Below are 16,594 nucleotides of genomic sequence, written 5' to 3'. Positions count from 1 at the left end.
GGGTGTTGCGTCATATTTTTATCCGATTAGGGTATACGGAAGTAAATCATATCGAGTTAATTTACTCTTTTGTGGTTGAGAAAAAAACACTCTACTCTGAGAAATTGCGCGGGTTCCCACTGATTTACGGCACGAATATACCCCGACATTGATTTTCCAATGTGACATGCTAGCATAGTTTAACGGCCACTAGAATGAACAAAAGATTGACTAGTAGGCCACAGAAACACGCTGCCATCGCTTCGAGGCCACGAAATTGAGCTGAGAGTGATTTGGAGGACACAAGCACCTTGAGATCGCTTCGAGGCTACGAAAATGAGCTGAGACTATGCTTTGCAGGCCACTAAAATGAGCTGAGATTGATGTGGAGGTGACAGAACCTCGTCGAGATCGTTTCGAGGCTATGGAAATGAGCTGAAGGCCACGAAAATGAGATGAGATTGATTCGGAGGCCACAGAAACGCCTTCAGATCGATTCAAGGCCACGGAAATGAGCTGGAGGCCACAGAAACTCGTCGAGATCGTTTCGAGGCCATGGAAATTATCCGAAGGCCACTGAAACGAGCTGAGATCGATTCGGAGGTCACAGAAACGGCTTGAGATCGATTCAAGGCCACATAAACTAGTCGAGATCGCTTCGAGGCTATGGAAATGAGCTGAAGGCCACGAAAATGAGCCGAGATCGATTCGGAGGTCACAGAAACGGCTTGAGATCGATTCAAGGCCACGGAAATGAGCCGAGGTTGATATGGAGGCCACAGAAACTCGTCGAGATCGCTTCGAGGCTATGGAAATGAGCTGAACGCTACGAAAATGAGCCGAGATTGATCCGGAGGCCACAGAAACTCGTCGAGATCGCTTCGAGGCCACGAAAATGAGCTGAAGGCTACGAAAATGAGCCGAGATTGATCCGGAGGCCACAGAAACTCGTCGAGATCGCTTCGAGGCCACGAAAATGAGCTCAGATTGATTCGGAGGCCACAGAAACGCCTCGAGATCGATTTAAGGCCACGGAAATGATCTGAGATTGATCTGGAGGCCACAGAAACTCGTCGAGATCGCTTCGAGGCTATGGAAATGAGCTGAAGGCCACGGAAATGAGCCGAGATTGATCCGGAGGCCACAGAAACTCGCCGAGATCGCTTCGAGGCTATGGAAATGAGCTGAAGACCACAGAAACTCGTCGAGATCGCTTCGAGGCTATGGAAATGAGCTGAAGGCTACGAAAATGAGCTGAGATTGATTCGGAGGCCACAGAAACGCCTTCAGATCGATTCAAGGCCACGGAAATAAGCCGAGATTGATCCGGAGGCCACAGAAACTCGTCGAGATCGCTTCGATGCCATGAAAATGATCTGAGATTGAGGCCTCAGAAACGCCTTGAGATCGATTCGAGGCCACGCCAAGGAGCTGAGATTGATTCGGAGGCCACAGAAACTCGTCGAGATCGCTTCGATGCCGTGAAAGTTGGTTTATTTAGCAATTTTGATCAGTTCAATACACCACAAAAATCCGATACAATGAAAAGATAGGAAGGTGTCGAAACGACTTGGAGTAGTCTTTGGAATCAGACATCCACCTTGGCCGAGGCGATGTAAAGAGGAGGCATGCACTGCACACTGAATGAAAAGTAAAGAAGATAGTATCTTTTCATTGTATCGCAGTCTTATGGTGTTCCGAAATGATTAATAAACTGAACTGAGCTTGGAAATCTCTGTACCTCTGCTCAAGCAAAATTTCACGACACAGGACCGACGCAGACTTTGATCGCTCTGGTGAATCACCGCAGTCACCTCACTTTTGGAACAGCATCTCGCCTGCTATCCGACAGTCGTCGAGCATGTCCACATTCAAGTGGAAATATAAACAATTTCTTCTAAATGAATACTAGTCAGCCCTCAAGATGACCGGACCACGACCTCACATATCGATCTTACCTTCCGCCACCTGCAACCTCATTTCGTCGCTTGCCTTTTATATTCTCTGATTTACTTTTTCATTCAGTGTACAACAACTGTACATGCCTCTTTAACATCGTCCAAGCCGAGGTGGGTGTCAGATTTCAAAGACTACTCCATGTCATTTCGATAACTTCCTATCTTTTCATTGTATCAGTTTTGTGGTGTTTTGAAATGCTGAAAATATTAATGCACTGATACTGACCGCTAAATAAATCTGTTCTTATGTAATAACAATCAAATAGTATATAAAATGGTATATTGAAGTTCTGTGCCTCCTAAAACAGTGGTTTTCAACCTTTGTTTTCGCGGACCCCTTCAAGTTTTAGTTCAAATGTGGGCAAATATCAACTGTAGGCTAGTGATGAACAGCAACAAAATGCCCTTTCTTTTTAATGAATATATCACGTCCAGCCTAGTCAGTAGTCATTTCTATCAAGCATATCTTGAAATGATTCTGGAATGGTGCTAGGTATATCATGAGAAAATGGATTCTGAGGCGGGGTTTCAACCCGTTTATTGGGACAGACTTCAAATCCAAAATTAGATCTTCTATGGATCATATCGCCGGCACTCGCGTGTACCGTTATACAGTCATCTACACACAAACATTATTGTGCATATGTTTTTGTTTGTGGGTATTTTTTACATGCTCAATCTGTTTCGTTATTAATGTTCCGATTGACGAAGCAATAAAATCTCTCGCTCTCTCTCTTAGGCGTCTGCAACCCCTCGGTTGAGAACCACTGTCCAAGAAGCTCTACTACTAACAATCACAACAAGATAACATTATAGCGATGCATTTCACCGGTTCATATATCGTTCCCGTATGAAACTGATTAGGCGTGTCTCATACAAATACAATAGTAAAGCTACTGCAAGCAAGCAAGCCACACCAACTGGCGTGTGCGAAATCATAAAGCGGAAAAAGTTGAGTCCTTTGGTAAACGATTCAGAGATAGCGCAAATAAAAAAGGCGGAGGCAAAGCCAACTAAAACTTTCCAATCAGGAGCGAGTCCGAGCAAAGGAGATTCGTTTGAAGATTGAAAATACCTGCAATGAAACAAGATCGGTCAGAGTGTGAGAACAAATTTACGAGTCGCACTGCCAGACCTAGTCATTCTATGGCCCGGCATCCAACCGTAGCCCTACGCCAGACGTTCTGAATGCTGTGGTGTGAAGGAATTCTCAAAAAGATAATTCCACTTGAAAATAATTCATAGCCTAGTTTCTTGGCTGGGAAAAATCGAGTACCTGAGTGATTCGACTGTCAATCGAGTATTAGGTTTCGAGTCAAGATTTTGAGTATCACTCATTATTTTATCATGACGGTATGGGTAACGTGAAAAGTTTGGATATGTACCTTTTATGCTACCCTAATGAATATAATGTTAATTCTACATCAGATTAAAGCTTATATAATATTTTTTCGACCTATTTCATTGCACTTTGTGACTAGCCCGTAGGTTTTCATTGCCATTTTACAGAAATGTCATATTCCACTAGCGTACATAGCTTTGCATGGAATGTATGTTTTGAATACTGCGGTACGACCAATCGAGGTTTACAACCTTCCACAGTGGATAATAGTATTGAAATGATAATATTCGTTGATAAATTAACTCATTGTAGCAACGAGAGTATCATTTCAGTACTGAAAAAAAACATTTCTTACTACTCGAATCATACGATGGACACATGTAATGTACCCGGCCCTAGAGATGACATACTGTACTCTTTTGCAGTAATATCTGATGTGAATGTGAAAGAGTTTTAATGCATAGCATGTGGATATCTATCACAAGATCAGATCGGAGACTATGATCAGAGAAATAACAAAGCTGACCAACATACCTGTATATAAAATACGTGCTATGCCCGATCCGTACCGCCATGTTCAAGCAATTCGCTAATATGAAGCCAGCCGATCCCAGGGACTCCGTTAGCAGGTAGGACGAAATCAGGAACAGTATTGAGAAAAGGAACATCTTCTTGTTGTACCTGAAACACATCAACGCGGTCTCTATCTAGTTTGTATCAAATTCATATATTCCACGCACTCCATAGAATAACATTTCCAGTCTGTGTTACTCTAAATGCGAAATTTTCACAAAATAGGATTGTAGTCCGTGTCATCTGATCTGGTACTGTCCACAACTGTGTGTAAATAAGTATCGGTACTTCTACTTCGTCGGACCTAGAGTACTCAACTGCTTTTCAGGGAAACTGATTTATTTTTGCTTCTTTAGATTGTGAAGAGTAGAAACTAGGGGACAAGTGTGCATCACTATTATGATTGAAATTATCATAAATTTTGTGCGCTGTACCGAAACATTAGGGATGGTGCGAGCCCCTGAAAGATTCAGGTTCTATAAGAGCGAACCAAGATTCTGTGTGAATGCGAGCATGAATCTATGACATCATGTTGCTATTTCCAACGTTACATTGCAGTGAAGTGATATATTAATAGGGGCGATACTTATCGACGGCTCAGGCCACACGCCACAATGCTGAAGTACATGCTGACTTTTTAAACGTCACCAAATGTATCAACTGGAGCAATCAAATGCTATAATAACCTCATAAAATCAATATCTTCCGTCGCTTTGCCAACAATTTTGACGAGGACGTGCAAGGGGATGTAAGCTTACGCCTTAACGGTCTAGGCCAGACCGGACAATGTATTCGGCGTCTGGATATTGCTAAATTGATATTAAGCAGAGTGAAAAACGGGTTTCTATACTTGCTATCGATATTACCCCACGAACATATACAGTATACAGCACCCTAATCGCACGGATTTGGTTTAAATGATACAACAAACATATCACATCAAGATGGATCCCGTACGCCTGTTAGATTTTTCACATTACACAACGATGCATTCTTTATATGATTATATCAATTTCATTGATTGGTTCCATCAGCATCATTCGATGACTACCTACATGTAGTGTATTTCGCTGTTGATGTTGTGTGACTGTGAATGCATGCAAATGCGTTCACACCATCCGTACTAAATATATATTCGAAGATTGTATTTCAGGGTCATTCGCAAAGATGCATCTTGCAATTTCGGAAATACCACCTTCTATTAACTGCTAAAAGTATGCGACCTCTCAACCAAATCTACTTTTGGGAACTCCTTACTTGAGTAATTTCCAAACCTTCAATTTATAGTTTTCACGTTTTGAAAATCGCTAATTCTACTTCTAATTGAGTTGAAATTTATGACATTAATCTCACTCCTGCTTCAGTGGCAATGCCGACCACTTCGACAACGAAACAATGACTAAGTGAAGAATAAACCGTTCTCACCCTTCAACCTCGTCTTCCTTCATAGCAGCAAAGAAGAAACATTCCGTAGTTCCGTTGATTGCCAGCAATAAAACATAAAATGAGTATAGTTGAAGAAGTTGAGGCCCTACGCCTGTAAATAAAACAGCGTTATGTTGATACATTTTACAATAGCAAAAGTCGTAACAACTAGCCTAGCATCACAATACGTAGAAATGAATGGACGATTTTACTGAAAAACATGCACATTGGACAAGCCTACAATAGAAATTTTCCAATCTTGACAAAAACAAAAACCACAGCGACACGGGCCAACAATATGGCATCTTATCTGACAAATGCGTGTTGTTACCACACTCACAGCATGATGCAATACGCAATGGTATATGACCTTGCATTTTATGCATGTAACTCATAATAATGTTAATGAAATCCCCCGTCCGCGTGTCTGACGGAATTATCAGTACACAGCAGTCGGTACTAATTACTAATACAATAAATAACTTGTGCTTGGGACGGTAAGAAATTGGAAAATCACCACTAACCTTGACTCAAGATCGAGCCTCCATACAAATGCAACAGCATGTAGGAATAAGAATAACCGAATGTGCATATGACCAGTCCGATTAAGACAACTAATCGAAGCAGGCAGAATAGGACCTCCTTCACAAGGAGCATTTTGTCCTGTAAATGTAAGACACAAGTTTTCAAGGCTGTAACTTAGCATAGTATGGGCTTGACATGTGCTGGTGGGCCACTTTAGGCCCCTATTTCTTCAACAATTTCAGTACCTTTTCTTTTAATATTAATGGCTACACAATAAAATTGTTAGGTTACGTAAAAAAATCCTGTGCACCAATTGTGGCCCAATTCCAACCCATAGAAGCATCGCTATAGGAGAGAAAGGCTTGTGTTTATAATTGATTCATATTCTACTGGCAACATCATGGAATTGTTATGTTGTATGTTGTTGTTATGTTACAAAGATGCATAGCAAATTTGTCTTAATTCCGACCAGAAAAAGCGGAGTTATTGATGTTCAAAATTTTGGATTTCAAATAATAGTATTTACGGTGGGCAGATCTGCATTAAATAGTTGAAAAATTTGCCACCAGTAAATAAATACTTTTTTTTTAATCCAAAATTTTACGCTCAATAATTTATCTTCTACTTGAAGCTGGCTACTTCTGCAGTCAAACCCATTTAATATTAGTTATTATCAGGCGCCAGCACGGGAGTTAATGTACAGATTGCCTGTTGGTTTGGCGTTATTATTATTGCATAAAGAATGTCCTCCAGATATAGGTATGCGAGAGAAACTATTGCAATATAAGAAATCGGAATACCTTATCCTGTTCGCGCATTGGCTTCCCTCGTTCCAGCATTTTTGCAAAAAAGACATAAAAACTTTCCTCGATTGGCAGAAATATGAATCTGAAAATACAGACGATGTATTTGGACTGGAAAAGATATTTTTAACAACGTACGTCAAAAAATGAACGAACCTGGCCGCTAACGATCCTAAATTGTTCACAATATCATAGACACCTTGGTCTCCGAAAGAAAGGATATTGAAAAAAGTCATCACATATCTCTCACCTGGAAACGTAAAATTGTACAGTGCATAATGCCATTGACCAGATTAAGCTTTCAAGCTAAGAATTATAATTAGAGCACAGTTTTTTCATATTAGATTTGAATTACTGAATTTAAAAAAACTTGGAAATTTAATTAAATTCTGAATTACAAAGAAATCCGATACAATTCAAGTTCCGTTCACTTCAAATCAGAGTTCATCCCGTTAGCAGGAGAATCGAGTATTAGGCTTTGACTCGAATATTTGAGTATCACACAGCCGACACAGGGTTGTAATGACTCAAGTCTTGACTCGACTTGAGACATGATTTTTGGTGACCTGGGTCATTTTTTCAAATGCGTAAAATTTGTGCACGACTCGAACCAAGTCATAGACATTGTTTCATTGTAACTTCGAAAAATAGTAAATTTACCACATGATCGGTATTTTGTCTATAGGTCCTGATACTTGGAAAATAGGGCCAGAAACTGTTAGGACTGAGGAAAATTACAATATTATCAATGCGAGACATTCTACATCACTCGAGCAGAGTTGAAAAAAGTGGGTTGAACCAGATTGAACTCAAAAGTGTACAGGGAACACAATGACTTGGACTCGAGTCACAACACGATGACTCGGACTCGACCCTGTACTCACTGACTTGGACTTGACTCAATGGTGAATTGAAAATAACTCAACTTGACTCGAGTCAAAAATATATAAAAGCGAGATTGACTTGTGACTCGGAACCTTGTGACTTGGTAACAACCCTGATAAATTAACTCTTAGTGGCAAGGAGCGTGTAATTTCAGAACTCGAAAACATCATCTCTACTCGGATCATTGGGAACAATACTCAATTCAGATTAGAGTACTCTAATCATTGTACGCATCCCTACCACTGACGACCGCTGTGATCGACATACCTTCCGTGAGAATTTGCTTTAAAGAAGACTGTTTGAAGAAGCTCCAAATCAATTTAGCAGTGTAAGCATCAATTGCATAGTTGGATAGGTCTGGCAATAATTCCCGCTCGCTCGCAAATGGAAAGTTGTCATCTTGCCTCGATCGCCCACTTTTGATGTACCAGATCAGGTAGCCGTAAATGATGGACGCCAATGTCACAGAAAATATCATCTGTGAGGAAGAACTTGGCCAAATATTGCTTAATATCGGCTTTTAGATAATGGGTTAGCTCCATTTATCACTATTGGATAACTAGAATATTGAAATAGATTTCAAACTAGAAAGAAACAGCAAAAATGAAGTTTAATTTATATCAAGTCAGAGTTTATTCACATAAGTATGAGAATGACAAATGGTTGTACAGTGTACACCAAGGCTGGCTCATTTCGCGCTAAACAGTTCTCCTGTTGCATTTTCAGAATAACCAGAAATTAGAATATTGAAAAATATGGTAGAATTACACCTGAATAGGCCTATACATTTGAATAATTCATATTGAAATAAACCACTGACACTGACACTCTTCAGGGATAATCGTCAGCAAACAGTTGAGAATTGGAAAGAACGTTGGATATCAACATCAACAATCGACCTACCTGTGCAACAGCAAATGTTAGAATCCCCAAATGCGGAAACAGGACCACAAATGACACGGTGAACACGCACTTTATCACCATAGGAATTCCTTCTGACAGAACTCTCAGCTTCACAAACAGAAGACACTTTGACATGATCAGTAAAGGTTCAGCCAAGAGCTCCAACATGGCCGACGCTCCGTAAGCTAAAACAGCTGTGTCGTAAAACTTGACCGTTTCTGGATCTGGCTTTTCTAGATGATACAACCAGATGTACACCATCAGAGTAGTGATGATCAACCCTACAGGAACTCTGAAAAATACATCAGTACATAGGAATACAGTAATGCTCAGTAACAAAGTACTCCAACCTTTTCAGAGTATTCAATCGCTACCTCTACTGGTGATTAAGCAAAAATTTACAGCTTCTACATCTACTTGAGTACCGAAGATCAGTATGTAAGGTAAGTATCTGTAGAAGTACGATGGAGGTGATTGAACAATATGAACATATTCAACTTGGTAATTCATCAAGTCAGTTTTCAAGATGCAAAGTTCCAACAAAAGATGCCGAAAAACCACACAGATCTCAACGCGCAGTGTTGCATTGAGAACAAATCAACGTATAAACCACTTACATGCACCATAGTATGTTGATCATTTTTCTCCATTCCTGCACGAATACGGACCGTTTGACATTGCCCTTTGGCGACTTGCTCAAGCACGCTCTAGAAAGCATCCAAATTAATAAATGGGCTGAGTTTGTACCGATAGAAAACATGTTTAACCAGACTTGTGCAAACTACCAATTTTGTTAGTTGAGGTTCACCAACTGCTGGTTTTCTTAGTTCTAGTTTTAGTTACAGATTTTCAAAATTGAGCAGTTGTAGATGTAGCAGCGGATTTTAAAGAGTATTTTTAGTTCTATTTGCACATTAAAAACATGAAGTTGCCGAACGATTACAACCGCGTGTCATTGTTTAGGGCAGAGGTCTCAAACTCAAATGTGCTCGCGGGCCATTTCCCAGTTTTTGATGACGCCGCGGGCCGCAGCACCAATGGTAGGGATATTCAATGTATAATTTCCAAATAGGCCTTATTTGACGGGACCTTGCAGACAAGGCAATGTAATTTACTATTGCATTACTCACTCTTGACACGAAAATAACACATTTTGAAATATTTCAATAAAATTGATTCTATGCCGGGCATAATCTTTTTAATTAATGAGTTATAGATATCATACGAGAGCATGCATCATGACATCGTAAAACTGTCGGGTTATAATATTGCAGCTAGTTGACATTTAAGGTGCCACAATTCTATGTAAAATATTTTAAAATCCACTGAAGATTGAACTGATATCAGAGCATTTGAGCGGTGTCATAGTAATATAGCATTGCTTCTTAACCTTTTTAGCGATCGTACCCCTTGTGCTTTCAATAAGATTTCTCGTAGCCCCTGTCCATTTACACCACAGTTTCTGATGGTACCTATAATAAAATCGGAAAGCACTTGAAATCGCGCGTAGCGCGGGGAATATTTTCCAGTTGAATCAATTGGCCAAGAAAATATTCCACAGCATATATGCCTAATTCCACAATGCATCTCGTAGGCCTACACTCTGATGTGGTGCTTGGTACCCCGATGTAGTCTACGGACCCTGCTGGTTAAGAACTCCTGGAATTGAAATGTCCAATCGTCGAAGAATTCATTGGTGTTACAGCTGGACTGCGTACTACTACCTTACTCGCCAACGATAATAACATGGATTAAGAGCACAAACAACACCTAGCATATATTCGACTATACGTCACGGGGGTCCCAGAATACCAATGGCTGCCATACTGACCTGGTTAGATAGCTATGTATCCCACCCAACGCAAGCTACAACCTTTTGATATATTACCATTCCCCATGACAGTATCACAGATTGTTGCGTCGGTAGGATTACCAACCAAGTCACCGTTCCGAGTCGCAAGTCCTTCTCTGATTTTGACGTTTGACTCGACTCAACTCGAGTCATTTTAATTTAATCACCCAGTCAATCTGAAATCGAGTAACGAAAAGGTCGCATCAAACCAAATCACAATTTTCAGTCAAGATTCATCAACGGGTCATGTCTTATCATTATAAACTTATAATGAAACGTAATAAGCCGATCTTCCATAGCATGGTAGCTTTTAAAAGTGATGTGATAGTGAAGTTTGTTGAGATTTCGGTTATTTTATAGTAGTTTTAGCGTGAACTTTAAGTTCTTATAACTAAAAAAGATATCTTGAATATATTGGTGAATACTTGAAATTCCAAAATGCCGTCGCGGGCCGCACAAAATGGTCTGTGTTTGAGACCTCTGGTTTAGGGGGAATCGTGATATCTGTGTTCTGTCGTTCTGGTGTTCTCAGAGTGATCACTACTAACAGTGGAGTAAAATGAGTAATTCTAATTCCAGTGGAGAGTTTAGAAAAGTGAGTAGATCTATGTCTAGCTAGGAAAAGTGAGTAGTTCTAGTAGCGAGTTTTAGTTCTAGTGTGAAGTTTAGAAAAGTGAGAACCGGTAATTCTACTTCTAGTGGCGAGTTTAGAAATGCGAGTAGTTCTAGTTGTAGTTGCTGGTTTGGAAAAGTGTGTAGTTCTAGTTCTAGTTGTAGTTGTGAATTTTGAAAAGTGAGTAGTTGAGTTCTCTTTCTAGTAGTTTGTACAAGTCTGCGTTTCACGCAACAGTCTTACAACATACCTCGAGAAGCCTTCCCTTGACAAGAACAGAATCGTGCTGTACAATAGCACCAGTCGAACATTGACGACGCCGAGTGCATCTTTTGATATGTATCGCAAAGTCACGGCGTTCAGTAAGAACGTCAGAATACGAAATGAAAGCTACAAATATGAGACAAGGTAAGAAAAATTACTGTGCACGGAATGAATCGCTTCCAATGAACACTCAAATACTCAAACGCTCAAATAATATGTATCCAATCAAAATGCTCAAGAAATTTGCAGTTATAAATTTCATATTACAACCAGACATAACGTTTCATATAAAAGGCAGTCTTGATAACAATATATGTACCATTAATAATCAGAGGTGGTCAGTAAGATAGTAGCCGACTTTATTTTTCTGGAGCACTCATGTAGGTTTTGTACCACTTACTCCACTACCTCCAATTCTACCTAGCCATTTTTTCAGGCAAAACTACATGCTTTTAAATTTGGAATATCTTTTCATGATGTCTACGAATAAAATTCTCATAACGATTGGGCGGAATAGCTCCTGCATGACCATAACGAAATAAATTTTCAAAAATTGCACCTATTTCAAGAGTCATTTTGCGTTATTCTTGAAAATACACCCTGCGATTTTGAAACTAGCAACCTTTCATCAGCTAGTAACGAGACATATTCACAAAATCTAGTTTTCTAAACTACTTGAACACTTTCAAGACCATCTGCCTATAATATTTATTCAAGTAAAAGAAGATGTCTGACATACTCAATTTGGAATAACATCAACTATTTCTAGGATTTCATGCCAGATAAACATACCCAATTACAAAACGAAAATCACTAAGACACGTATTCGCACAAATAAACTTCAAACCGGTGGTTCAAATCACGCATTGCATGTAGTTTATATTTTCCACCAAGACCACCGCCCTGTTTACTGGACTGCGTATAAAATACTCTACTGATACGAGAATGCAATAAAGCCATAGAGCACATAACGCAAGGTTCGTACGTTAAATACGCATCGTAACCAGTACAGATATAAAAGTCCTTTTCTGGAGATTTACAGGAAAATAAAGATTCAGAAACAGGGTACTGATACACCCCACCGCCTTGAGATTTGCCAGTCAAATCAATCGCAACCATGGCTGGATGTAGAAGTTTGTGACTAATTGGCTTCGACACACCCAGAAAATCAAATTTCTTTTCAGACATACTAACAGCTTTTGCAACAATTGTGCCATTCTTTGGGTTGGTGATAATACATTTTCCTTTAGAATTGTTGTAGTCGGCTTTTACCATATCGCAGAAATCTTTGATGGACTCAAATTCAGTTTTTGTGAAATTAGAGCCATTTATAATTTTAGAAATTTCTTTATCCTCATGGAACGACACTGGCCAAAACGACTTTGCAAACTCAAACTGTGCGCGTGTCAGCAGAGGTTTAGAGGCAACTTTACACAAAAATACATCGCTTAAATGCAGCGAGAAGTCTTTCAAATCAGGAATTGCCGCAAATAAATCACGAGTAAGTGATTTAGATATATTTAACATACTAATGACGCTCTTTGTGTTCTCATTATTTTGTGTAAACAACAGAACTTCCAAATTTGTCTTCCCGTCATGTTTTACTGACCGAATACGCTTTAAATGGCTCATATTATGCAGTGGGAAAGTAGCAGTCAAAAATTTGAGGATGTCTTGTGTACGTTGTCTTGTTGTGATCTTAGCTGCAACCCCATCAATGATTCCAAGGCTGTCTTCGTTTACAAGAAAGTCATTGGAAAGTATAGGTCTTATGCTGATGGACTCTTTGGCATCGGGCGTTTCACAGCTTGATTGCTTCAATCTCTTTGCGCTTGGTTCCTGCACAATTTTTGAAGGATCAAGGCTATCGGAATATGGGGATAGTTGTCTGTAGCCGAGGAAAGCAGGCTTGTATGAGTCACACCAATCTATGTTTAGTTGATGTTCATCTAACTGCTGGTTTTTTAAGAAGTTCTAGTTCCAGTTGAACATTTGAAAAAAAATTAGTAGCCAAACAACTAGAAAAACCTGAGTCGTCGATTAGCGTGAATCGTGATACCAGTGATATGTTGTGTGATGTTTTAGCAGCCATTGCTATAGCTCAGAATCATCACTATTAAGAGTGGTGCAGCCATGGGTGGATTTCGGGAGTCTAAACCCCTCCAATTTCATATCCTTGTTCGGATGACCATGTGGGAAGCTCGTCCAATAAAATACTAATTAATCAGTGGTTTCAGAATTCAATTTAGTTAGTTGTGTTTTAGTTGGTTAGTTCCGGATTTTTAAAGGTCATTAGTTCTAGTTCTAGTTCAGAGTTCTGAAAGGTGACTAGTTCTAGCTCTAGCTCTAGTTGCACATATTGAAAATCTAGTAGTTTGTACAAGTCTGGAGGAGACAGAGAGGGGTGTGTGGGCAGATTAGGAGAATTGATTTCGTCCTAATGTAACGAATTACGAGTGATGCAAGTAATCAATTATTTGCAAGCTATAAAAGACAGTGATGAAATCAAGCAAAATGTCGGAAGGGAGGGGAGGCAATTGCTACAGCTGTAGAAAAGCATTAAATGCTAATTTATACTATATGATTTCATGGACAATTTTATTCTTGGCAGACGGCAATATTTGTATTGAGCAGCAGAAAACAGATATTTTTGCTGGACATTCGATATGATAAACAAGAGTGGTGTGGTAACGTTCGGTATCTTATAACAGTAGGCAGAAAATTGCAACCTGCATCTCACCTGCAACAGCATGTTGTATGATGCAAGCTTGGAAGAGCTTGACAGGATATTTTCATTCTCTTCCACTGACATCTTGCATAAAAACGAACCACCGACGAAGTCAACAGGGAGTGCAAGAACTGAATTACGGTTATGTGAGCTATGAGCCAAGCTACATAAACAATAAACTGTATATTTTGCACGTAAATCCAGATGGTTGCCAGTAAACTCGCCCCAAAGTAAATTCGGCCCAGGCAAATTCGGCCATTACATCAGTAAATTCGGCCCACCGAGAATATTGTATTAAAATGTATTACCAACCGTTAACATGAATTAATTACATAATTATACTATTATTAAGTGATTTGGATGTCAGGGTATGCGTAGATCGCGTAATCACGGGAGATAGCGCGGATATTCACGGGGACCGAATTTACCGACGGCCGAAATCACCGGTCAATTCACTGGTTACTCGGTCAATTCTGCCCTCGGAGAATTTTTTATAAAAATGTATTACCAACTATTAATGTGAATTAATTTCATAATTATATTATTATCAAGTGATTTGGACAACAGGGTATGCGTATAAATACATATATGTATATATTTATGCCGATGTTTATGGGGCCGAATTTACCGACAGCCGACTTCAATCGGTATATTCGGCCCTCGGAGAACATTGTGTGAAATTGTATTACGAACTAATAATGTGTATTATATTACATAATTATAATATTATCTAACCTGAACCCTAACACTAATCCTAACCCTAATTCTAACCTAACCCTAATCCTAACCTAACCTAACCCTAACCCTAATCCTAACCTAACCCTAATCCTAACCTAACCCTAATCCTAAACCGAATCCTAACCTAACCCTAATCCTAACCTAACCTAACCTAACCCAACCCTAACCTAATCCTAACCCTAACGCTAATCCTAACCCTAAACCTACTAATAACTAATAATGTGTATTATATTACATAATTATAATATTATCAAGTGATTTGGAGGTTAGGGGTTAGGTTTAGGGTTAGGATTAGGGTTAGGTTAGGGTTAGGATTAGGGTTAGGTTAGGTTAGGATTAGGGTTAGGTTAGGATTAGGGTTAGGTTAGGATTAGGGTTAGGTTAAGATTAGGGTTAGGATTAGGGTTAGGTTAGGATTAGGGTTAGGTTAGGATTAGAGTTAGGTTAGGATTAGGGTTAGGATTCAGGTTAGGTAATGGTATTGTAACTGTTATTGTTACTCTGGCCCTGGCCGAATTTACCGAGGGCCGAATTCACCGACGGCCAAAGTGACCGAGGGCCGAATTCGACGGGCCGAATTTACTTTGGGGCGAGTTTACTGGCAACCATCCAGATACACAACGTAACCCAAAACACTGGCTTTGCAACGCGACTAAAACAGGGAATTCCCCTAGTATGTCACCGTCACGATCGTGGCAGTATAGAAATTAAACATGGAACGGCAACGACCGATTTTGCAGCTTCGTTCCGCTCCGCCGAGGCTGGAGTGGAGAATTGTTTTGCGTAAGCGACTGTAGGATTTCTGGCATTTCAAAAGCTATCTTCCCGAGCGCAGAAATTACTGAATCTGGTCTTGATCGAAAGCTACTGTTACACCGATTCCGAAAATATAAATTAAAATATTGATCAGGCACTGATCCACCTAGAATCTGTCCTCCAAGTATGAAATATCGGCATTGTTCAGAACAATCGGGCAACCGCAACACAATGGCCATAACAATGACCGTTGCGACTCTCCGATTGTTCGAACAATGCCGTTATTCAGACTTGGAGGGCGGATTTTAGGTGGATCAGTGCTTGATCATTATTTTAATTTGTATTTTCGGAATCGGTGCAACAGTAGCTTTCGATCAAGACCAGATTCAGTAATTTCTGCGCTCGGGAAGATAGCTTTTGGATTGCCAGAAATCCTACAGTCGCTTACGCAAAACAATTCTCTACTCCAGCCTCGGCGAAGCGGAACGAGGCTGCAAAATCGGTCGTTGCCGTTCCATGTTTACATTCTATAGTGGCAGTAGAGAGGATGTAGGATGTACTGTACAGTGTACATTGTACAATGTGCATCCTCTATAGTGGCAGCCGCACGCTTGAACAACTGCGATCGATTTGTAAACTACAATAATTTATTATGCTATTAAATGATATATTCGTATTTAAAATAAACCAGATTTTGGCTGACACTAATCAAGGTCGACCTTCAGTGCTCGAGATTACTGAAGTACAGTGTTGGGATGACTCGAGTCATGACTTGACTCGAGTCAACTTTTTGTATGACTTGACTTGACAGGAGTCACTTCGAAAAAAATGACTTGACTTGACTCGGAGCTGCAAAAATGTGCATTGACTCGTGACTCGGAGCAAAATTTACGAGTCAATTTCAAGTCATCAAGTAAACGGTGTCAAATAAATCACTGTACTAGCTTGTGTACGTTCGGATTGTTCGAGATACGCCGGTGTCACTTGTTAGAGCAACCAGTCATTCACTTATTCTACGTTACACTATCCTCCATCGTTGATCACATATAAATTGACCGCAAACTAAACGATCACAACTTACGTTGTCGAAGCAGTAGTAGAAGATTAATCTAAATAGCATTGTGTCTTTCTTTCTTAGATGGCTCGATGCTTACGTTGCGCAGTGCTCACATTTACCAACCCTCTTGTATTATTGAAATCCAACAAATATAGTTTGTGCGTATATATACTCACGGATGTGTAGATGGGTT

At 39.8% G+C, this 16,594-nt stretch overlaps 1 protein-coding gene across 1 annotated transcript; it reads right to left on the bottom strand.

The window, feature by feature from the left end:
* Positions 1-2,742: 2,742 nt before the first annotated feature.
* Positions 2,743-14,050, bottom strand: LOC145454812 (man(5)GlcNAc(2)-PP-dolichol translocation protein RFT1-like). The gene is made up of 11 exons (XM_080332802.1): positions 13,863-14,050; positions 11,109-11,248; positions 9,011-9,100; positions 8,394-8,685; positions 7,758-7,968; positions 6,762-6,855; positions 6,603-6,690; positions 5,802-5,940; positions 5,278-5,389; positions 3,814-3,960; positions 2,743-3,012 (listed from the first exon to the last, which is right to left on the bottom strand). The coding sequence occupies exons 1-11, from the start codon at positions 13,932-13,934 to the stop codon at positions 2,763-2,765; spliced, it is 1,635 nt and encodes a 544-aa protein (XP_080188928.1). The 5' UTR covers positions 13,935-14,050; the 3' UTR covers positions 2,743-2,762.
* Positions 14,051-16,594: the final 2,544 nt, after the last annotated feature.

The sequence above is a fragment of the Botryllus schlosseri genome, chromosome 13 (assembly GCF_051294905.1).
Source record: "Botryllus schlosseri isolate E-star chromosome 13, Bs_hap1, whole genome shotgun sequence".
Taxonomy (NCBI): Eukaryota; Metazoa; Chordata; class Ascidiacea; order Stolidobranchia; family Styelidae; genus Botryllus; species Botryllus schlosseri.
Note: the sequence above shows the minus strand (reverse complement) of the source record. Positions and strands in the feature narration are given on the sequence as shown.

What these genes read in the sequence shown, in the direction of transcription:
- LOC145454812 (XM_080332802.1), bottom strand. Translation starts at nt 13,934, where the DNA reads ATGTCAGTGGAAGAGAATGAAAATATCCTGTCAAGCTCTTCCAAGCTT. An exon ending in TCAAGGGAAGGCTTCTCGAG is followed by an intron (nt 9,101 to 11,108) that starts GTATGTTGTAAG and finishes GATGCTTTCTAG; the next exon opens with AGCGTGCTTGAGCAAGTCGC. An exon ending in AAAGCAAATTCTCACGGAAG is followed by an intron (nt 6,856 to 7,757) that starts GTATGTCGATCA and finishes TTACGTTTCCAG; the next exon opens with GTGAGAGATATGTGATGACT.